Source organism: Schistocerca gregaria, chromosome 4 (assembly GCF_023897955.1).
Source record: "Schistocerca gregaria isolate iqSchGreg1 chromosome 4, iqSchGreg1.2, whole genome shotgun sequence".
NCBI lineage: Eukaryota > Metazoa > Arthropoda > Insecta > Orthoptera > Acrididae > Schistocerca > Schistocerca gregaria.
Window position 1 is genome coordinate 770,546,562 of NC_064923.1, and position 23,340 is coordinate 770,569,901.

The window sequence follows — 23,340 nt, forward strand, 5'->3', positions numbered from 1 at the left end:
GGGTACAGTATTGAGAGAACACCACCTGGTCGCTGGTGATCAGTTTGTCTAGGTAATGATGGACTACGATCTCGAAACAAATCATTGGAGTTGCTAACGGAATTGTGGGACCACTTGTAACACATGCGCACACAAGTATAATTAAGCACCGGCTGCGTTCAGTAATTGGAGCACCGGTGACTGCATCTTGCCCATTATGTCCTCTTTCCAGTGCACTAAGAGTCGTGCATATGTCGCCATCACCACGTTTTTCTTAACTGTCTGTACGCTTGACGATCTGACAGCCTTCTACCCGCTGTTACAGCTAACCGTTCTCCACGTCACCGCTTGTAAAAAGTACGGGAGTGTCGCGTTCTGGTCAACGGCACGCAATACAGTCCCCAGTGTGGTTGGCTGTGTCACCTTTCTTCATTGGAGCAGCAGACAGTCGGTGGACGCGAATGATCAAAATCATAATATGACTGTGCTGCTGTACAGTGAAACACATCTGCCTCCTTACTTTAAAACACAAAAGAGACATAAGACTTTATTATCTGTAGAGAATAAATGACACGAAGATGGATGAATGTCTCAAAAGTTCACTAGAGCATTCTTCATGAAAGATGAACGGCTCGTCGCAGAGATGCAACGTTGACCGAAAATTTCTGAGGTGAAAAACTATGCATTTACAGAAGCCAAAGTATTTTTCCAGTCGGGTTCAGCAACTACGGAGAAATTCTGTTTGGCAGAACGGCAACGGGCTGAGGGTACTATCCATCACTGGAGAAATAATTGCGGCACATAACCCATTTACGAATACTTTTTACGATAAGGTCACTCTTAATCACATTCTTATGTTCTAATGTAGAAATAAGTCTTCTAAGCGGCGTCTTCACTGACGCCGCTGTTAACTCAGTACCAGAAGTCGGTTCACCACTTTCAGCATTCGCTTCGCTCTCCTTCCAAAGTGAGCTGTGCTGCGTCCGCCGTCGCCCACCCCCAGGAAGTTGCACATGCAACTGTTCTCGAACCACAACCGTTTTGAAAGCTGCTCTATAGGATATACTCTTCACACAGCGGGTGGCACTTTGAAATTCGCATCGTGACTGTGCCGAATTCCGCAGTTTGTTTGATAATTTTCTTTCGTCTTTAAGACTCATTGGTGAAGACTAAATTTTTTCTTAGGTGGTAAGTTCCCGTGGGACCAAACGGCTATCTTCATCGGTCGCTAGGCTTACAGACTACTTAAACTAGCTTACCGTAAAGACGCGCCCCCCCCCCCCCCCCCCCCCACACACACACACACACACATGCCCGAGGGAGGACTCGAACCTCCGCCGGGGGCAGCAGGATGAACAGGGCAAGGCGCCCTAGACTAAATTTTACCTTTCATTTAGACGAAAAGCTGTATCTCTCTAGTTGTGTAAAAGGGGGGGGGGAGGGGGAGGGAACTGTGAGCACTGTAATAGTCGACTTTTCCGAACACTAACGACATTTTTGCTGCATTTCTAAGAAACGAGCTTTGAAATTTCTATGGGCGAAAATCTACCGGCATTTGTAGGACCACGCAGTTGAGCCGCAGCCTAATTTTTCGTGGCCGAATATTAGGGAGAAAATTCTGTTCATATGCGGGCCAGTATGGTAATAGTAACATACTTGTAGCAGCTGAAGAGTGGACTGCAGCGACTGGCCGCAGACGTTACAGTCGGAAGCCGGCGAAATGCGTGCCTCTGCCGTCGCTTATGGAATAGTGGCGAGGTACAGTTATGTGTGCGGCGAGCTGCCGTCTTGATTATGTATGTGAGGCGGCTGGGTATGTGTCGGAGCCGTGGACGGCCGAATAAATGAGGTGCGAACAGAGGCGAGCCGAGGCGAGCCGAGCCGATCCGGCGGCGGTTGGTTCAGTGACCAGCCGGCGCGGTCGTTGGCGACGGCCCGGCCGGCAGATACCATCTCCCGCAACGAATTTCCGATGGCGGCGGCTCCGCCTGCCAGCACCCGGGGCCTCGGCCAACTTTCACTTGTCTAGCTGGACTCTGTGCTCACCGTATGCAAAGGATACTGCGCGAATGCTTCGTGGTTTCCCGCCTCCAGTGAATCCTCCATTAGGCCAGGAGAGAGCTCAGTCTTATGAAACCTTAGAACGGCTTCGTCAACTACACTTAACATCTTCAAGCTTCAGGAGTGGCAGTGCAAAGTCAGACAAACCACTTAAAAAGTTACCTTTGAGAACCCGTTAAAATTCTGTAGAACTCTTCAAGCTTCCGGACTGGTGGGCTGGGTGGCCTGTTGGCGCCTTTTAACTCGTTTGTCCTTCTGTTTCCCTCGGACAATTTTATTGACGTCACCGTCCCGTCGGTATTCAGTAATGACCGGGGGTATGCCACTTGCGTCCGGAAGGCGTATCTCCGGAAACTCGACACACCCCAGAATGCCTTCGGTCGGATATCTTCCCGTGCAATTATGTTTAGTTTTGTCTTTCCAATCTATTTTTCTTCCATCCGAGACGAACATCCATTGTTCCTTTTAAATTTTTTTTAATACGACAGTCGTATGTCGTAGGGACCATAACCAATACTTCGTTTCCACAGACGCATCAATACAATCAAATAGCAGGTTCCTTGCACTATGTCCGATAAACTTTTTTATTTTATCAGTTTTTAAGGATCTTACAGAAAGAAATCATTAGGTGGTAACTGCATGAGTCTGAAAGAACTAACTTAAATGTAACTACCATTTAGTGAGTTTTCGTAATTGATGTCACAACTTCATTATGATGACACTCATTGGGGAATCAAATGACTAGCATTCGTTCATTTTCAGTAATTAAAGATGGCGTCAGCGTATCTTCAAGCACTTAATTGTCGCTACTCGTGTACGAACTCTGTCCGACGTTCCGCGAAAAAGTGCTGATGCAATTAAGCGATAAGGGACACGTATTGCTGAGTGTTACAACTGATCACTTAATTCCTTTGATAAGAAATCTTGTAGTTTTCGTTGATCACTCGAGACGTATATTTCAACAAATTTTCCGCCTCTGTACGCCACAGTTAACTGTGTAACTACCACGAACTACGCTTAATATCGAGCAAACAAAGTAGATGGGCAAATGTGTAAACAAGTCAACGAAAGAATGTCATAAACTGATTCGAAAATGAGATGATTTGTTCTAAAGAACCGGTTTTTTATTTTTTATGCAGTGTACATTTGGGCCTGCATCTTTCTTCCAGTACTGCGACAAGCTTTGCTCTCATACAGGTAGCAGGCTTTCAAAAACTAAAAAACTGTGAGGTGTGATGGCCCTCAACCCCATACGCTCCGACTCAGAGTTGAAATATTAAAAGTTTTGCCTGGTTTCGTTGTCTAGGGGCTGGGATACGTAGCTGCCGCATAACGAGCCAAATACTGTTGAGTCTACAGTATACAATATGAATACGCAAATGAATCAAATGGTGGAAGCTTCCTATCACTCGGCAATTGCGAATTTTGAATGTAACGTAGACATATATAAATGAAAGATTGCAATTAAGTAAAATCTGCAGGTACTATTTTTAACGACTTTAAGTGATGAGTACGATAGCAGAAGTACCTTTAACAATATCGTTTATTACTGCAAACACTTGTAGGTGTGAATGGTCCAGCAATTAAATGAAACATAAGTTGAATAACAGGGAAACAACACATTGCTACAGCACGTAATTGGTCGCGAGATATTCACTTGTACTCGCATACTACGCCTTCACTGCAGAAGCCACGGAAGTCTCAGGAACGCACAAGTCGGCACCCCCAGACACTGGTACCTCCCGCGACGGCGCGCACACCGCCGCACCCTCCAAGTCCCTCCCACGGCTGCCCGTCGACCACACTAGAGTCACCCGCGACCAGATGCTCCTCCCCCACTTCCATGTACTCTCCCCACGGACGAGCGCTGTGATTGGCTACAGCGCTCCCGCCACGGCTTCAAGCCAACACACCAACATATTGAAACATATGAAATAAAATAACTTGAAATTAAATAAATATTCCTACGGCTGGACCGTAAACATGCTCTAACACACATTGTTAAATACATAAACAAATCAAATAAACGTATATCAAAGGAATAGAAACTAAAAGTGGGCCAGTAGCCTAATGTGTCTGTGCTTTCTAAAGTGCATAAATATTTGACCAATTTCTGCATAAACAGTATATATCGGATATAAACAAATACCCTAGATGAATAAATATATTTATAAACATGCTGCTACCATTTTTTGGTGTAACTGTGGAGTACTTATGACCTGACACGATTAATAGTAATCGGCCACTTTGCCTCCAATACCTCATGTACTATTCAAGTTACATGCCTGTAATTCATACCAATTTAGTTTTACACCAATAGCTTTCTACAGACACATCGATCGCCAAAATCGGATCAACCGTTTAGATTTTGGAAATTCGTTGCTGAGTGTTATTTCATAATTTACTGTCAGATACTAAAATTTAAACTAATAAATATATTGAACATCTGATTACACCATCAGAATCGTCGTGCAAAAAAAAAAAAAAAAAGGTTCAAATGCGTCTAAGAACTATGGGACTTAACATCTGAGGTCATCAGTCCCCTAGAACTTAGAACTACTTAAACCTAACTAACCTAAGGGCATCATACACACCCATGCCCGAGGCAGGATTCGAACCTGCGATCGTAGCAGTCGCACGGTTCCGGACAGCGCGCCTAGAACCGCGAGACCACCGCGGCTGGCAATCGTCATGCAAATAATTGTAATGTACACGTTTCTTTTTAAGGTATCATGATTGCTGTGGCTATTAATTTCTACATGAACTGTGAAATGTCTGCCATTAAGGCTTCACAAGTCCGCCGTGTTTGGCACTCCTCCATGTACAGAAAGCACAGCCCTCGTCACAGCGCCAACACTGATTTGCCAGCCACGCGCTGCGGCTGCCCCTCTTGCTCCGGCTAGCGTTCGGCACCCCGCGGCCGCCAGCGACGCCACGCCAACTTTCAGGGCGCCACAAATCGCCCCTTACCTCACAAGGTTCCTCATTGTGAGACAGTTATATTCTTCTACATATGTGTTAGACGGTACATAGTAACTGTAGTCATCAGAAACACCTTCATCTGTGAGGTCTTTTATGGGTGCTCGCAAATAAAGATACCAATTGTTCTTGGCCTCTGTCTTGCAGCTTATAATTCGATTAATTACAATGCTATTAACTCTACCACAATAAACTACCACATTCTATAGAAAATGGATGGAAATTATCAGAGAGATTTTCTAATGATTAACTAAGAATTCACGTAGCTATTTAGAACTGAAACACTCGCAACTTGATGAGCACATCATGTAATTCATAGATCAAAGATGATGATACGTAGGGAACAACGGGCAGTCTGACGATATCAGTTACTAGTCTTGTTTTCATTTGCAATTAAAAGGAAGCGATATGTCCACAATGTGTTCATCAGGCCAAAATGTCATTTTATGAAAATATCCCTGAGTCCTCAACATTTTTCGTCAATACAACTATGAAGTAAACCATTTGCGACCAACAAAAAATAAAGTATTGCCGGTTTCTCAACTAATTCCATTTGTTGTTCCAAATATTTTGTTACTAAATATTTTCAAGCTACTTTTTTTGTAGTGATATCTTCTTTCTAATTATGTAGAAGGAAGGGAGATGAAGGTTCAATGCGCTGACAAAGAGGGGAAGCAAGTGGGTCACGCCGTGATCAGCGGGACGGGCTCACACCACAATCTTCCTCGGTAGGTTTCAGGCAACTGCAGGAAACGTGGGTCTGGAGGGCGGAGCTGGGATGTGGACCACCACCCTCCAGAAACCCACAGATCCGTATTTAGAGTGCACCTAGTCGAGGTTGCTGCCACTGTCTGCTCAAAATTTCACTTTTTGAACGTTCACTTTCACGTGAAATTGTTTCTACTGAATTTTCATTTCCCTCAGTCTTCAGTCTGAAGGCTCGTCTATGTAGCTCTCCACGCTGATCCATCCTGTGCAAGGCTCTTCACAACTACTGCAACCTACGTTCATTTGAACCTGCAATGAAGCCTGGATCCTCCTCCATAATTCCCCCCCCCCCCCCAACTCCACCACGCCTCAACTGTCCCCCCTCCTCCACCACCACCACCACCATCACCACCACCACCACCACCACCACCACCACACATGCACCTCTTCCTCCACTACCAGACTGACAGCTGCTGCGGCTCAACTTCCTTGTCTTCCCACATATCTAAAAAACACACGTTCTCTTGTCTGAACTGTTCATCGTCCACGATGTACTGCCGTACCAGGCTGCACCACAGACAAATATAGTCAGGAAACACTTCGTAACATTAAAATTTATATTCAGTATTACAAAATTTCTTTCCTATATTTTCTTGCTGTTGCTTGTCTGGATTTTATAATCTCTCCTTCGATAATCACTTATTTTGCTGCCGAAACAGCAAAACCCATCTACCACTTAAAGTACCTTATTCCCTGATCAAATTCCCTCAGTATCGTCTGAAGCAATTCGGCAACATTTAAATACTCTTGTCAATGTTTGTCTTACTATCACTTTCGAAGCATCAATTCCGTTCAGCTGCTCTTACAAGTCCTTTGCTGTCTGACAGAATTAGAATGTCCTCGGCGAACTTCAAAGGTTTTATTCTTCTCCCTGAACTTAAATATCTTTCATAAGTTTCTTCTCTATTTTATTTACTGATTGCTCAAATTACAGATTGAATAACACTGCTGCCTGCTCAATGTACACATTGAATAATGTGACAGTGTGATAGTGTCCTTTTTCAGAAGGTTATAGCTAAGTGCCCGAAACCGGTAAAGAAATTAAATTTCTTTTCAGCAACTGGTTGCTTATTATTTCATTAAACATTAAATAACGTTTGGGATATAACTGTGTCTCACACCCTTCTCAGTCACTGCTACCCTTTTCTTGTTATTGAAATCTTAAAATTGGAGTCTAGTTTCTGTAATGGCTGTAAATAACAGTTCTCTTTTTATCTCATCTACCTTCAGATTTTTAAAGACCGCATTCCAGTCGACGTTCTCACAGCTTTTTTCACGTTTTTGTTAGCTCGCTTCCTTGTCTGTCTGTCTGTCCTGTACAAATATTGCAATTTAGTAATGATCCTCCAACAGAAAGAGGTTCCTACTCAATGGTCTGAAGATGACCACAGCAGTGGTCGAAACCGGTCACCTTTACAAATAAATCGTGATGTAGACTGTTTTAATAGTAAATATTTGTAACACATTGATGATTGCTACTCCCATAATGTATTCAAAAGTAATTAAAAAGCAGAAAATAATTATTTAAATAAAATGAATTTTTAATATACTAAGTTTTTAAAACGGTCTAAAAAACATAAAAACTTTTCTGCCAGCTCCATATAGATTCCCAGTCGTTAAAATTACTGATAGAGGATCTCTGATAGTTGTGAAAATATCTTTCAGATTTAAAAAGAAAAACGAGCAGTAGATACTTGATCCATGAATTCCTATTATCGATTGCAAGCGCCCCACGTATTTCGTTTGAAATGTTAAGATTCTCGTAGCAATTAAAATATCACAGATAGTAAACAGAGGTATCTCAGCAGAAAGCATAGCAACTTTTTGACGATATGTAGACTTTCGTGGTGATATAGGCGGACTTGTTTGTTTTACTCAGGCAAGAAAGGAAGATTTATTTGGCGTAGAAATGAGTGACACAACAGTTTTGTGTTCGCTGAGAGCGTCTACAGCGAATAGTGGGCTGCGGTCTTCTGTCCAGTGCAAGCCTCTCCACCTCCGAATAACTACTGCAACTTACATCTGCTTAGTGTATTCATCTCTTGGTCTTCCTCTACGATATTTACCTTCCACGGTTCCCTGCAATACAAATTCGTGGTCCCTTGATGCCTCGGTAAGTGTCCCACCAAACGATCCCTTCTTCTAGTCAAGTTGTGCCACAAATTCCTCTTCTCCCCAATTCTATTTAGTACCTCATCATTAGTTACGTTATTCACCCATCTAATCTTCAGCATCCTTCTATAGCACCACATTTCAAAAGCTATTCTTTTCTAAACTAGTTATCGTTCATGTTTCACTTACATACATGGCCATACTCCATACAAATACTTTCAGGGAAGACTTCCTGACGCTTAAATCTATACTGGATGTTAACAAATTTCTCTTCTTCATAAATGCTTTCCTTTCCATACCCAGTCTACATTTTATGTCCTCCCTAGTTGGAGCATCATCAGTTAATTTGCTACCCAAATAGAAAAACCTTATTTACTACTTTAAGTGCCTCATTTCCTAATCTAATACCCCTCACCATCAACTGATTTAATGCGACTGCATTCCATTATCCTCGTTTTGCTTTTGTTGACGTTCATCTTGTATCCTCCTTTCAAGACACCATCCACACTCAGCTGCTCTTCCGGGTCCTTCGTTGTGTGTGACAGAATTACAATGTGGTTTCAAAACAGTTCGCGGAGCGGCCCCGACTTGCAGCCGTGTGGCGGCGCCGTAAGCTGGCTGAGCGACCGTCGGATTAGAGTTGGTAATGGGCCTCCAGCCGGGCGGGCGCTATATAACAGGCGGCTGCGACCCCACAGCGCAGGCGCGGCCACAGGCGGTCAGGTACGCTGGTCTCCAGTTCGTTACTGCACGGCTGCACGTGCGCGCCAAGTGCTTGCGGTGTACTCGTTAAGGTGTTCGTACCTCGAAACAGGCGTAAATAGAGAGGTCAGCTGGCGCGGTCTCCACAGACGTGTCGCTTCACAAAGCTGTGTCCAGGTCTGTCACTCTAGCTAATGTGGCACACACTTTCACGCATCTTTGCATAGGTCGGCATTAAAAATTCGCCCTTTTGATTTTGACTCTTCCCAAGTACGATCTATTTTTGGTTCACCGTTTCACGGATACAATGGTGCAAGTAGAGCAGAGCCTGCGTTATCCATCAACACTCCAATAGTTTGTTGCTTTCAGTTGCCATTGATACCAACAAATTGCACTATGTTTTTACAAATATCTGTGAAGTATTCGTTTGATACAGCCTACTGTAGCAACAGTAAGATAGTGCCCTGCCTCGCAGGCTCCGTGGGGAAGAGCGGCCCCTTGTACGCAGGGCCCGGCAGTTGTCCTGCGAGGCGCCTGCCTGCGGGTGCAGCCAGCTTCTGGCAGCGCAGGCTCCGCTAACGCACGGCCAGTGTAGACGAAGCGCCAGCCTTAGCTGACGGACAGGAGGGACAGAATCGATTGCTGGTCAATGGAAGGCACTACCTTGGGATTCTGTCCGAATTTTAAGGAAACGAGTATTAAAACAGATTGCCAAGCGTGCTAATATCTCCGACATCACGTTCCGCCCAATGGCAACCATGATTCCTTCTCTTAACACCTAAACCTTTGGTACCGGCGTCCTGCCATTGGACTTGCTGTGAGAATTAGGTTTGTTCTGTGTATGTTATGGCAGAAATTCAGTGGTCTAGCAGTACGGTAGCTTAGGTTCCAAGGAAGTTCGGCTAGTAAGGTCGACGATAGCACTGATATCCGCTCGACCCTCCATTCCATGTTGTTGCCAAACCGAACAATTGACGAATAACGTTAAGCAAATCACTTGTATATGAAAGATGTTACCCTCTGACAAAACTCTCTCTCTCTCTCTCTCTCTCTCTCTCTCTCTCTCTCTCTCTCTCTCTCTCTCTCTCTCTCTCTCTCTGCGTCTCTCTCCTCGCTCCCATTCGCATTGCATATGGCCCGACCGAGGACTCGGCCTGTGTTACGCCGTGCTGAAGTAACGTGTTTTACCTTACGGCCAGCAGCACATTCGTGCAGTTTTAATGTGCCCGGCCGTGAAGATCCCACGAGTCTGCGGATACCCAGGACAAAGACGACACACACGAAAATGAAGAGAATAATTTTTTTTGCGCTAACTCCTAGATTCGAATAAACTTGGGAATAATTCAAAGGAAATAGTAGCTTTCGTTTCGGCATATTTAGTGGTTATGTAACCATTTCTTCTAAATCGTTATGTGAGCACTGAAATTTTCCCATGCGTGAAAACCTAGTCGTACCAGGAGTGTAGCGGAACTTGGCCATTCTTTGGAAACGTTCTCACGTACCGACTGAAGCACCCAAACAGCCCCGTGGCTCGGCTTGAAGCTTCAGTCTGGAAGTGCCGTTGTTCTTCTCTTGTCGACTACACAGCGTCTCGACCCCCAGCTCCGTCTGTGTGGCACTTCCGGGACTGTCGAGTGCTTAAGCGCAAAGCGGGGAGCTGTTTCTGGAATGAATCTGTCGCTCTGTAGCGGGCCGGACACTGCACTTGCAGTCAGCCTGACAGATTCATATTATGTACCGTGCTCGAACCTCTGTTTCTAGTTCTATTTTAACACTAACTTTTAAACTTGCGTATATTATCAGTTTGAAGTACTCTGTGCAGGAGTATGCATATGTAAATGTAAGAGAGGACCTCTGTCATTTCCGTAAGAAATTTCACATTTTGAGGATAATTATTTTTGAATGTTGGAAGCATATTCGTCACATTAAGAAATTTTTAAGTTGCCATGATCAGAGCTTTTGATATATGGATAAAAATCGGTTTGTAATGAGGAACGTCATAATATTTTACTAACGAAGACTCGTTAAAGGGTAATTCGACTGCTCGTGATAATCATTACTCTTAATCTGAATCCTCACATCCAGCCTGTCGTTGCTTGGACGGGCAGAGAACATTAAGCAGATAAAATTTTTGCGCGTTGTGGCGGACGCTAAGCTCTTCTGGCACTGTTGCATTGGCCATATTAACACTCCACCGGTTGTTTTATAGCGCTCTGAATAAGTGAAACTGTTGTGTAACAGTTTCACAATTGTAAATGGTTATGTTGATAATTATAAATAATGGTGCCCTGGCCCCAAACAAAATGAATGAAGGAGGCTTTTTTACTTCAGTACTTCTCGACGTTGTATGACGTCACAGCAGTGAAACGTCTGAGTTTGTGCTGTACCTTTGTGGTCCAGTATGTGAAATACTCATCAGGTTCTCGGCATCGGAGCTGACAAGATGCAGAGCTACGATTAGCTACCAGCTGCCGGTGTAATTGTAACGCTAAAAGGCGACGCGGGCGCGGCGCGGCGCTCGCCTGGACGGGCCCGGCGCAGCTGCTGGCGGCGGCTCGCCGGGGATTTAAAGGGCCGCGCGGACGCCCCCCGCGGCCGTTAGCGCCCCGTAAAAGAATGCAGCAGGCCCGTCGTTAGGCGCGTACTACAGGTCTTGCGCTACTACGGCGTACCGCTGCAGCGGTGCACGGCCGCCGAAACGAGCGCTGAATAAGCTTCATTGGCGACCCAAATTACGTCCGGTCGCTGCCTCTAAATCCAGCGGCTGTGCGCACGCATTGCCTTCTTGCAGCCTTCACCGCCATCGACCTTGAGGCTGGTTCGTCTGCAAGCCGCTGCTAACGTGAGACTCCTGCCAGAAATGCCTCTGTCCTACATTTAATTTTACATCTCACGCGACGCTTCACATATTTACTGAAGACTGAAAACGAATGCATCTCCTACAAAATATATTAAATTTATAAATGGGGGAAACTTCTGATTACCGTATCAGTACTTAAAAGTAGGCACCACGTTTGCCCCCGCTACACCAAGAGTAAACCTTGCGAACTTTTTTTGCGAACAACTTTGTGTTTCTGGCAAGGCTTTACATTTCCAAAGTTGGTCTCCATTTTCTATCACGGACCTGTCAAACTTTGATCCTTCTAACAACTAAGAGAACCGTGCAGTACAGATTGCTCGATTAGAGTTCCCGGACTGAGATCCGTTTCACTTTTTAGTCAGACGAATTTCGTGCAGCGCTTTGAATATAACTTACGGTTTAGAATATTAATAAAGTAACACATTGGCAATGCCGCTCCCAAAAGTCCGTGAAATGATTTGTTCCGCAGCTAATCGGAAAACAAAAATTTCAAGTTAACGTTGCAAGGATTTGCAGCCACTTTCAACATAATCAGCTTCATCAGTTACATACTTGCAGGTCGTGTTCTGACGCAGAGCAGACGCTCCGTAACAATGACCGTGATGTAGCCTTTTAAGAAACCTTCTCCTTTCTCCTGAGTATCAATTGAGAAAACTCGTTAACAAATGTCTTTGATCTGCTGAGACATTAACAGTCTTTTTCTATAGTAGAGCCTTATTTTAAAGTACGGCATCCTGGAAGCAGCTATGAGGGAGAGGTCGTGTTGTGTATCGCGGAATGTGGAGTAGCGGGAAGGCGTCTGCAGTAAAACCTTGTTCCAGCATCGATGGAGACTCGTGGCGGAAGGCTTAGTATACTGCAGCGGGAGCGCGACTTTCTACCCGTCCAGGCGAACTATTCCTAGGCTGACTGAGCAAACGAGTTTATTCTTAACACCTCGCAGTCAACTAGCAATTTCCAGATTGAGATTTTCAGTCTGCAGCTGAATGTGCGCTCATATGATAGTTCCTTTCGCGGGCAAGTGCTGCACCATCTGACCTACCCAAGCACGAATCACGCCCCGTCCTCACAGGTCTACTTCTGCCATCTGTTACAAAGACCTGCCGCTGAAGGATAACAGATCTCCTAGAGAAAACTTTTCATAGCTTCTTAACTTCATTCATAATCATGAGACACCACATTTCTTACTAGGATAATTTATCTGACAGCGCCGCTCCCGATAGAAATTTAGAGCACGAGCATGGGATGGAAAATGTTAACAAACTTCTTAACTGATTACGTTACAAGAAACATGGGGACTCAGTCACATTCAGGACGTGAGCTGGCTCTGAGCACTATGGGACTTAACATCTATGGTCATCAGTCCCCTAGAACTTAGAACTACTTAAACCTAATTAACCTAAGGACATCACACAACACCCAGCCATCACGATGCAGAGAAAATCTCTGACCCCGCCGGGAATCGAACCCGGGAACCCGGGCGTGGAAAGCGAGAACGCTACCGCACGACAACGAGCTGCGAGGACGTGAGCGATTTAAAGTAGGACGAGCACATAAAAGTAGCGGCGGATAATCCGTATGCCAGACTCATACATATTGAAAGAATCCTCAGGGAGTGTAGTCCTATTACGAAGCAAGCAGCTTACAGAAACCCTCGTTCGACCTAATTAAGAATACTGCTCGTCAGTCTGGGACCTGTACCAGGTAAGACTGAGAAGATACAAAGGAGGACAGCACGTTTCGTCACGGGGCGCTGTCGTGATGATCTTCAGATGGCAGTTGGAGGCTTTAAAGAGAGGTGCTGTGCATCGCGGTTTGAGCTGTTGTGAAAATTCTGAGAGCGTATTTTCCTGCTAGGTTCGAGCAGTGTCCCCCTTCTTCCTGCTACGTTTACCTCGCAGAAAGACATTGAAGGTGAAGTTTGAAACATTAGAGCTCGCACCGATTCTGCCGACAATGGTTCTTGTCGCGCAACATTCGCGACTGGAGGGTGAGGGGCGGGGCTGGGGGTAATTGACTGGCAGTGGTACACACAGTAACAACGCAAGCTGGGAGGCGGCGGAGTACGGATGTAGATGTAGCTGTCACGGTCGCCATCTAACACATTTCCAAACGTAATGCTTAGCGCTTTGACGCAGTTTGCAACGGACCGGTATTGTGTGTGTTTGCAGGGAAGATGCGCGTCGACATGGGAGTGTCTTCGGCCCTGGAGGCCGCTCGGCTCGTGGCGTGCGCCTGCGCAGAGGCGGCGCCGCTGGTGCTGGCCTGCGTGAAGCCGCTGTGCGCCCTCGTCGGCCTGTGGTTCTTCGTGCGCTACCTCGTCCTCAACATCGACTGGACCAAGGTAGGTGGGCGAGCGAGCTGCTTCTGTAGCCGTTGTGCGACTCACCGCACCTACTCGGCTTCGTGTTTTTGGACGTCTAAATCAGCGCTCTAGTTCGGCAATTAGAGCAGAAAAAATTCTTGGGATTAGGAAATTATTTTGTAGTTTCATACTGACTGATTGGCTTGGACACGCGGCTGACAGTTACGACCCAGATCGGAATGTATACAGGGCGGTCAGAAACAGCCTGGAAAGCCTGTATAAGTTGTGCTGACAAGTAATTGCTAAGAAAACAATATTAGATACGTTGCGTCGTCTCCGTGATAATTAGCGTTGAAGTCAGGCAATCAGGACGTTGTGTGTGCGAGACCAAGTGAGCCGCAGGAGGCGGTTTCGCCAAACGCGTTCAGCGTTTGTTTTCTTAAAACCGAATTGGAGAGCGATAGAAAAACTGTATATGGTACGGTAGTAAGGATGAAACCTGAACTAACGGCGGACCAGTCTGTGCGCTATCATCTACGCTATGAGAGTAACTGACACTAATTTCATCTTGGGAGCCGCTTCAGTTTGCGCGAGCAGCGGCCTGACTGGCCAACTTCAAAGGTAGTTGTCTCGGAGACGGCGCAGCGTAACTGAGTTTCTTCCTTAACAATACTTTCTCAGCACACGCTACCCTGCAACGCCCTTACGGGCCTTTCAGTATGCTTCTGAGCATCCTGTGTGCATTGCAAGTAAACAGGAGACATCTGCACGCATATACAATTCGTCTCGGCATCAATCTAACGTAGTGTGAGGCACTCTCTTAAACGTTGTTTCATTGCAACCATGTCGTTGCGAGTAAATTCAAACAGGTAGTAGCCGTGAACAGATGGACTAAAATTATTTCAGCCTCGTTGTAAAAACTCATGATGGAAGTGAAATCGATGTAAAATGCGGAAAAAAACTGAAGAAGAACTGCTCCGGCCTAATGAAAACTTTAGAGAAGATTCCCCGTGACTTTGTGGCATGGGGACGATAAGTAGAGTGTGTCTGGACGTTGTAACTGCCGCCTGGCTGCCACCTTGGCAGTTCACCAGTCAGATTTGTACAACCATAAAAAAGTGAGAAATCCGTAGGAACGAGAACTTAAAATCCCAACTGACCACCCAGTCGGTGTAACGTACTTACTTTCAGCGCGTTACCCTTTTAGTATAATGTAATTTGTTCAACATTATTCTACTGAATACATACCAAATCGCCAGTACGATCAGGAAAGCTTGAAAACGAAATATCTCTTCGTTTCACCCGTAATGTTTTGGGGTGATGAATTTCTTTAGAATAGGTACAAGTCCGATACATGGACATTGGCGTGTTGTTTCTTCTTCCCCCCCTCCAATCGTCGCGTCCCCATAAGGTTGATGTGAAACAGACGTGCAGTACTCGCCAGCTGTTCTTTTACCATTTGCAGCTGAGCCTTACAGAGGTGTGTGTGTGTGCCGCAGGACTTGTGCGACGTGGGCTACCAGTACGCGTGCGAGGGCGCGCGGGGGCGGCGGCGGGGGCGTCGCGACGCCGTGCGGGAGGTGCGCCGGCAGCGCAAGCTGGGCCGCCTGCCGCCCGTCTACCCCAACGGCTGGTTCGCCGTCCTCGAGGCCGACCGGCTGCGGCCCGGACAGGTGCAGCACGTCTCCGCGCTGGGTGAGTGCACGGGCCGAGCGCTGCGCCCTGCGCCGCTCACTGCCTGCAACCAAAACTCACAGTGCTTGTTAATTACACGAAATAGCATGTCCCATACACATATCCATTCTGAGCATAATCGTTACAGGACGAAACAATGAATTAAAATTTCTAACAAGGTCAGGAGCACTAGACGTGGATTCGAATCTCGCAGTTGGTACAAATTTTAATTCATTGCTCGGTACTGTATTTATTAACACACCTGTGCTTTTTTTTTATCGGAAGCCTTACTCTCGGTGTCCTATTAACTTCAGCCAATGGCTAACTATAGGTACGTGTGATCCAAGTAAAACTAGTGTTGCAGTCTCAGTGCAGAGGAGTACAGCGCGCGCTCTCTTTGCAGCCGTGGCCGCGACATAGGTGCTTACGTACACCGCCGACCAATGTGACAACCAGCCTAGAGTCGTAGACGGTGCGTACGTTGATGCATTGAGGCGAGCAAGCTGGGCACCGGGGAACGTTACACGCCGAATTGGCGTACACTAGAGCGCTAACATTCCAACATTCAAAGTCTATCGTGAGGCACAAACCACTGAAAATCTGACTACTAGCGGTTGCCCGAGCTCAACACCACCTACTGACTACAGCTACTTGTAAATTAAAGCTCGGTCAATGCCCCACAACTGTCCTCTACTTTTTGGAGGCAAGTGGGAGGGCCACGTCGACTCAGACCGTATAGAATCGCCCTGAAACGAGTAACTTCGGTAGCTAGCTGCCCAGTACAAACTCGCAAGGTTGTGGCACACAAAATTACCTGGGCGTATAACGGAGCTTCGGCCGATGGCGTCCGGTATTTGGGGAATACGAGGTTTACCTGACGGACCGTGATCGTCGTTAAAGAATGTGTCGGCGGTCGGTAAGCGCAGGGCTTCCCTCGCGTTCACGAGAGGTGTTTTTGTACTCGCGACAGATACGGTCTCCGTACATCTCTCGTCGCTACCGATCATATTTTGGGCGGCATCGGAACAGCCCCCCCCCCCCCCCTTCTTTAATCCAGTCTCCGAAGCAGACAGCGCCGTCGTCCTCCTCCAAGTGGCACCAAACCAACGAGTCTCAGTGGTCGGCGGCGCCTGCTACCCTCAAGTTTTATGACTTTACTTGTAAAAGTATAGAGACTGGAAATTAAAATGTCCTGTGATGCCTCTCCTGCTCCAAGTCGCCCCGTTTGACGTCCTACTCCCCCTTCAGTACAAATCGACATATTCTTAAAAGAAACTGTTTTTCTATCTAAAAGCAAATCAAAATGTAAATAATTTAATTACAGACCACTGATTATGCTTCACCTCAATAAATCGAAACGCGTCTGGTGAAAAAATCACGCATATTTGTAGTTGCAATGACAGGACAAAAATATCCTCAAGAATTGTAAAGCAGTTACGGATACAATGGCCACACAAATCAAAAACAGTCTTATAACTATCGAAACCTGGTTACCTTGTTTTTAAAAAAGTTGTGTGGAACCGCTTGCCTGACTATTACATTTTATATAATTGCATAACGGTTGCTGAGCTCACAGCCACAAAATGTTTAAAATATCAAACTGATCAATTACGACTTATAATTTAATAAATCTTCTTCATGGTAACTTAACACCATTGTTGCTAGCCACAGGAGGCAAGAGACAAATCACTCTCAGGCTGAGACAATATTTTCGGAACGATGAGGACAGGTCATGTGGGGTGATGCAGTGGCCCCTACCTAGGAGTTGCATGCAACCTGCAATGCCTCCAGGTACCCCACACAAGATTTTCACCTTCTCTCGCTCGCTACGCGCAAACTATTGCTCCTACAGAGCCCAGTTTCATGGGGACTCAGTGGAATAGGTCACGTGTCAAGGACACACCTAGTAACCAAAGTAATATTTGGCTGTCAAATCCGTGGAGACTGGTGACAACAGGTTGGGAATTATCTCGGAAACGTCTCGCCTGTGGGCCCGTGTTTACTGTTATGTTTTGCTTCTATGATCGTATGCTTCCACCCGTGTCAGGTTTCACTCTGAATTACAGGGTGTTCATAAAGTGCGGGAGCACTTTCAATTACTTATTGCACAAGAACTAAACATTGTACATATTGCATTTTGAAGAGAAGCTCTGAAAGTGTTTTTACAAACCACGAGTGAGCCGGCAGATGTCAGTACGGTAATCGAATTCTTGTCATACGCGTCCCAGCATGGCATCGTCTATTGTGGCAGTCGCTTCCCGTATTCTCTCTCGGAGCTCTGCTACGTCACGTGGAAGAGGCGGTTTATCCACCAGATCTTTAATGTGTCCCAACAGAAAAAAGTCACGCAGAGTGAGATCTGGTGATCGGGGAGGTGATTTCATGGACTGATGACCATAGATCTTAAGTCCCATAGTGCTCAGAGCCATTTTGCCATTTCATGGAACAACTGTCCTCTTCTGTAGCGCGGTCGATCCATCGCCATGCTGACTATCAGCAAATTACCAAACTACCCTGTGGCGGTATACATCGAAAAAATACTTTCAGGGTTACTCTTCAAAATGACATTTGTATGATACCTGTACAATGTTTGGTTCGTGTGCAATAAATAATTGAAATGTTTCCAGACTTCATGTACACTCTGTGTTACGGAACTGGTATATCAAATCCAGACTGGTACTGAAATAATATGAATTTATTTTGTAGTTAATAATTCCAGGTAAGCTGGAAACGGTTTAATTAGTCCTTATCCTCCTTTACTTCAAGGTTGCTTCGGTTATAGCGCCATTCTCAAGTAAACATGTAGATTTTACATTTGGTGAGTATACTTAAGTTTATAAAAGTTGCACAGAAAGGTCACTTTGCATACATACTTGCATCTAGTTCGAATAGATGCCCATATTGTATCAGTGAGTAAACTGTCGACTGTCTATTTTTTGCTAGATCGCTATATTCGCTTAAATTTTGTTTGTATGGAAGATTTTCGCGAAGTACTTTTGACAGTTGGAAAAAGAGAACGGATAAAAATCACAGTAAACAGAAAACCAAAGACAGCTGTAGGTATAAACGATAATAAAACTGTAATAGCAATTAAATGTAACTAACATCTGTGCCTAGCAATGTGTACATTGTAAAAGTAAAGTATCAAGGAGAATAGTGTCGTTCAACTGTCAAAAGTATTTCGTGAAAACATTCCATGAAAAAAGAGAACTTCTACGATTATAGTGATCTAGCAACAAATAGACAGTTGACAGTTAACTGACTGATGCGCTATGGGTACCTATTCCAACTAGATGTAAGTATGTATGGAAACTGACGGAAGTAAACTCACCGAACGTAAAATCGACAGGTTTACTTAAGAATGGCTCTAGAGCCGAGGCAAGCTCGGAGAGGAGGAGGAGGATTACTGGTTAACCCGTCTGCACATTGCCTGGAATTATTCAGTACACAGTGTCACATTATAACGTAATCTATGACGCTGTCGCAGCTGGAAAGAAAATAATAGTACTAGTAACAGTACTGCAGCACTGAAAGACGGAGCAGAACGAAATCAGAATAAATATACAATCCGACGGACTGCAGGGCCACTCCTCTAGTAAATTTTTGAAAAAACGAGTCTCCGTTGCATATTAATATGGTGCGAATTACAGTAATTTATGGATTTGTTTTTTAGACTGTTGTAGAATATAAAAGATAGTCCTAGAAACAATATTCAAAACTTGCACGGAATAGAAATTACACAGAACTGATTTGTTACATTTTATTAGCTGTGTTGCAAGCCGCCATTCGTATCCGCTTCCAGTTAGGACACTCCGATGTGACGTTACCTGACAGCAACTGTGTCACGTAACGTACAGAAGGCGATCCGTGTTTTTCTGATATGGCGTGTAAAGTAACCGTCCTACTTAACCATATTTGCTAATAGATATGCTCAGAATTTATTCGTACTAACAATACCGCTCGCCAACTCATTTGGCCTCATCGCTTTGGCACGTTGTTTATGACACTCGGCCGTAGCTTGGCGCACCAGTACTCTTCACTCTTTATACTTATGCGAACACTTGGGTGTGTGTGTGGTGCGGCAGGGGAGAACCTGGCGGTGTTCCGCGCGGCGGACGCCGGCGGCCGCGTGCACGTCCTGGACGCCTACTGCCCGCACCTGGGAGCCAACATGGCCGTGGGCGGCGCGGTGCGCGGCGGCTGTCTCGAGTGCCCCTTCCACGGCTGGCGCTTCCGCGGAGCCGACGGCCGCTGCACCTCCGTCCCCTACGCCGACAAGGGTGAGCCGCCGACACACACACACAGTCATCTTAACTGACGGCTGGCATTTCACCTAAGGGAAACGTACTATACCTGACTTAAGAAAAACGTACAGGGTGACAATTATCGAACTATGCGAAATAAAATAATCAGAACTTCTGAATGGTTTGCGTTAGCACATTCAAACTGCACAGTTGGCCTCGGGGGATTAGCGTGCGCGTGGTTTGGTTTACCCCACTTTCATTAGGATGGGTTCGTCGGTAAGCAAAATTGGCGCTTTTTAGGGACTGAGAATCCGCATTTTGCGATTGAAAAGGCTCTCTGCGATTCGACAAGTCTCTCAGTCAACGGGTGACTGTGTGGTCTACAATGTACAGTCACAGAATAATTGGTGGGATGTTCCTAACGAATGATACGTGAAGTTTTTGGAAGATGATTTCCTCCTCAATATCCAAAGTGACCCTGGTTTCGACAAGATGTGGTTCGTGCAAGACGGAGCTCGATCCCATCAAAGCAGGAGACTGTTTCATCTCCTGGAGGAGCACTTTAAGGACCGCGTTCTAGCTTTGGGGTACCCAGAGGCCACTCGGAAGGACTTAGATTGACCGCCATATTCTCCGGATCTGAAGGCGTGGGACTCCTCCTTGTGGGATCTATGTTAAGACAAGATGTACAGCAATAACCCCAAAACCATTGCTGAGCTGAAAACAGCCATTCAGGAGGTCATCGACAGCATCGATGCTCCGACGCTTCACCGGGTCATGCAGAATTTCGCTATTCGTCTGCGCCACATCATTGCCAGTGATGCACACATATCGAACATGTCGTAACCTAAATCTCTAGTGATGTTGAATAAAGGCTGTACACGCCGTAGTTTGTATCAGATTCACGTCTTTTTTCGTATAGTTCAATAACTGTCACCATGTAACTGATACCTCGCTTCGATACAACTGCACCCCAAAAAACCGTGTCGTTACTCTCCTTAGCAGTTTCACCTTCGAGGAACATCTTGTCACTACTTCGGTTAATGCAGGCTCAGAGCCAACTACCTTACACAAACTCGTCGTACCACTTGAAGAGAGACAACAAATACTCTGTAATAGCTTCATTTCCTTTTATTTGTTTATACATCAAGATTAGGATTACTAGGCCTTCTCTTACATCTAACCCCCACATTCTAAATATTTAACATTGTGTCCACTAATACACCTGTGTTATTAGAAAGCTTACTTAACGTGGCATATAACAATTCAAAATAACTATGACGTAAATAGCAGAAAATCACGGGAGCTTTAGAAGAAAAAGAAACGATTTTTATATCCGTTCACGAAAAGGACACTCGGATAGATTTAAACTAACGATACTGGCAGTAGGAGATGGAGAACGCTGGGACGGGGAAAGTGACAAACGCTAGTAATGAACAGCAGATACGGAAGTGACCCAGGAACTAAAAGAGAAAGAAGTACGACTGCCAGAATGACAGGACATTTGCTTTGCTGTTACAGAGACAAACTGGTCGTACATGTAAATTTTTTAGGGGAATGTTAAGAGGATGACGAAAGCAAATGGATCAGCTGTTTCTTTAATGCACTGGGGCTTTGAACTGTGCGCCGAGTGGAGAGGCTAGCACCAGCAGACAGATAACGAGTTCGTGAATGTTTTTATTTCTAAGAATGGGGGGGGGGGGGGGGGGGGGGCGGCAGCGGCCGGCTCTTGCCTAAAGAGCATCGAAATACGCAGCGCCTGGTACAACTGTAAAGCAGACATACGCGAAGAGTTGAGACCCAGTCTACCTGTTCAGTGCAGATCTTCAGCGGCAGCATTTGTTTTGGCTGCTAAGTCCCAACCGAACCGCTCCGCCTTGACGTAGAAGGCAAGAACCTTCGGTAGATAAATTACAGAAAATAACAGCAAGCTATGGGCATCGAATACATGAGGACACAGGTACAGTGACTGTTCAAAGAATTCAGTGCCGAAGAGCGCCAACCAGGACTGCAGAGGATCTTGGAGTGTGTGGTCTCAGAATACGACGAAAATGGAAAGACGTAAGGAAGTATACTCTCACGCCGAGCATCTCTTCGAAAATAAAAACGAAGCCTACACTTGATAATTCATTTTTCTTCGAAAAATGTGAATGGTAGCCAACACTAGTGGGACAAATTGCCTTCATCGAAATGTAGTTACGATTTTGTCAACTATATAAAAACTACATCGTACAAAACTGCTCAGTTACATGTTATCCACAACACTCAGTTGATTTCTTCACATTGCATCTAATGCCGTCAATTGAACCAACAAGTTTGTTCATTAACAAACACATAAGTGACTATTATAATACTTCTTACTTAAAGTAGAGAAATAATATGCACTGATTTATTGCCGACTTTGCATTGCTATGCAAATCGATGTTGCAAGTCGTACACTACGTTGATGTAAAAAACCAAGTAAAGTACAAAAGTCTGAAACAGCTGTTTCCCCGTAATTACTGCAGTTCTGATATTAACCTTACACCTGATTAAATACATATAATTATGTAATACGCACAGTGGACGAACAGGATAGTCGCCAATATCAACGCAACAAGAGGAGCCATGTACCTTTCTTTACTTGACTATCACAAACCGATGTTAATAACTATCTGAGACTGTGGGAATGTAATAACAAACTGTTTTGTTTCAAGAATATTCTTATTTAAGATCACTTTCTAGAAAGTAATTTCAGCTTTTTATTTGTGGGGAAAATAACTACTTCGAAAAAGGAAATAAGTCGTTTACACAAGTTTCGATGTGAATCCATGTGAAATCGTTTACAAAATTTTATGAATTAAATGGCTGAAAATTGATTTTCAAAGATTATTGAACGATAAAGCTTCTAATAGTTTTTAGTCAAGCTGACAACCGGAGATTGTAGCGTATCTCCTCAAACAAGAACAGCGAGTTATGTAGTAAGATAAACGAAAGGTTAAAAGACCGAATAGTTGTATAACGTCGGTAAAGATTTCGTAATACGTTTGAGACAGGTAAAATATGATTACTAAGATGAGAGGTTTAGAATTTTCTGGAGCCTTCTCCATTTTCCTACCATGAAGAAAGTCCATAAATTAATGCCATTTTTAAGGACGCTTTGAGACCCATCCCGTGTCAGATACTTCACTAAACAATTTACGCGGTAGGAAGGAACGAGAGTAACACGATGTGTGTAATGGTGTCCGACACCTGCCATGGATTACGCTGCTCTGCGGCGTGTGAAGGTGAACTGACGGGCGCAAATGGATGTCAGTCTAGTGTGTTAATCTCACGTAACTGATGACCGTCCACGTGATTCGTCGCCAGCAGATAGTGGCGTCTGCTCGCTTTATCCCTGGGTGCAAACTGTGGAGCGTGTGGTGCAACGGGCGAGGCACAGGCGTCCGGCTGTACATTAGGATGGCTGCATCCACGTCCGGCTTTGCGCCCTCGTCGTCTACGCTGGCTGCTGTTCGCTCTGTAACGAGCAGACTGGAGAGGGCGCGCTAAAGCGAGCCATGTCGCCTTGCTAACGGACTGAATTCAGCCAGGATCAGTGTCCACAACTTTCCTTTGGGTATGCTACTTCCGACTGAAGTCCCTCATTGATGACTGGATCACGTAGAGTTACGGAA

The 23,340-nt window shown here is 45.2% G+C and overlaps 1 protein-coding gene across 7 annotated transcripts in view; it reads left to right on the forward strand.

Moving 5' to 3' along the window:
• Positions 1 to 23,340, forward strand: part of LOC126365945 (cholesterol 7-desaturase nvd) — a 420,573-nt gene that overhangs the window by 378,739 nt on the left and 18,494 nt on the right. For 6 of the 7 annotated variants that reach the window (XM_050008725.1, XM_050008726.1, XM_050008723.1 and 3 more), the window contains 3 exons: positions 13,633 to 13,805; positions 15,266 to 15,461; positions 19,526 to 19,720. In XM_050008725.1, coding sequence (XP_049864682.1) covers positions 13,638 to 13,805; positions 15,266 to 15,461; positions 19,526 to 19,720 — 559 coding nt within the window. In that variant the 5' untranslated portion in view covers positions 13,633 to 13,637. Of the gene's footprint in view, positions 1 to 8,740; positions 8,779 to 13,632; positions 13,806 to 15,265; positions 15,462 to 19,525; positions 19,721 to 23,340 lie in introns of those variants that run through there. The other variant, XM_050008729.1, reaches the window with a different exon arrangement.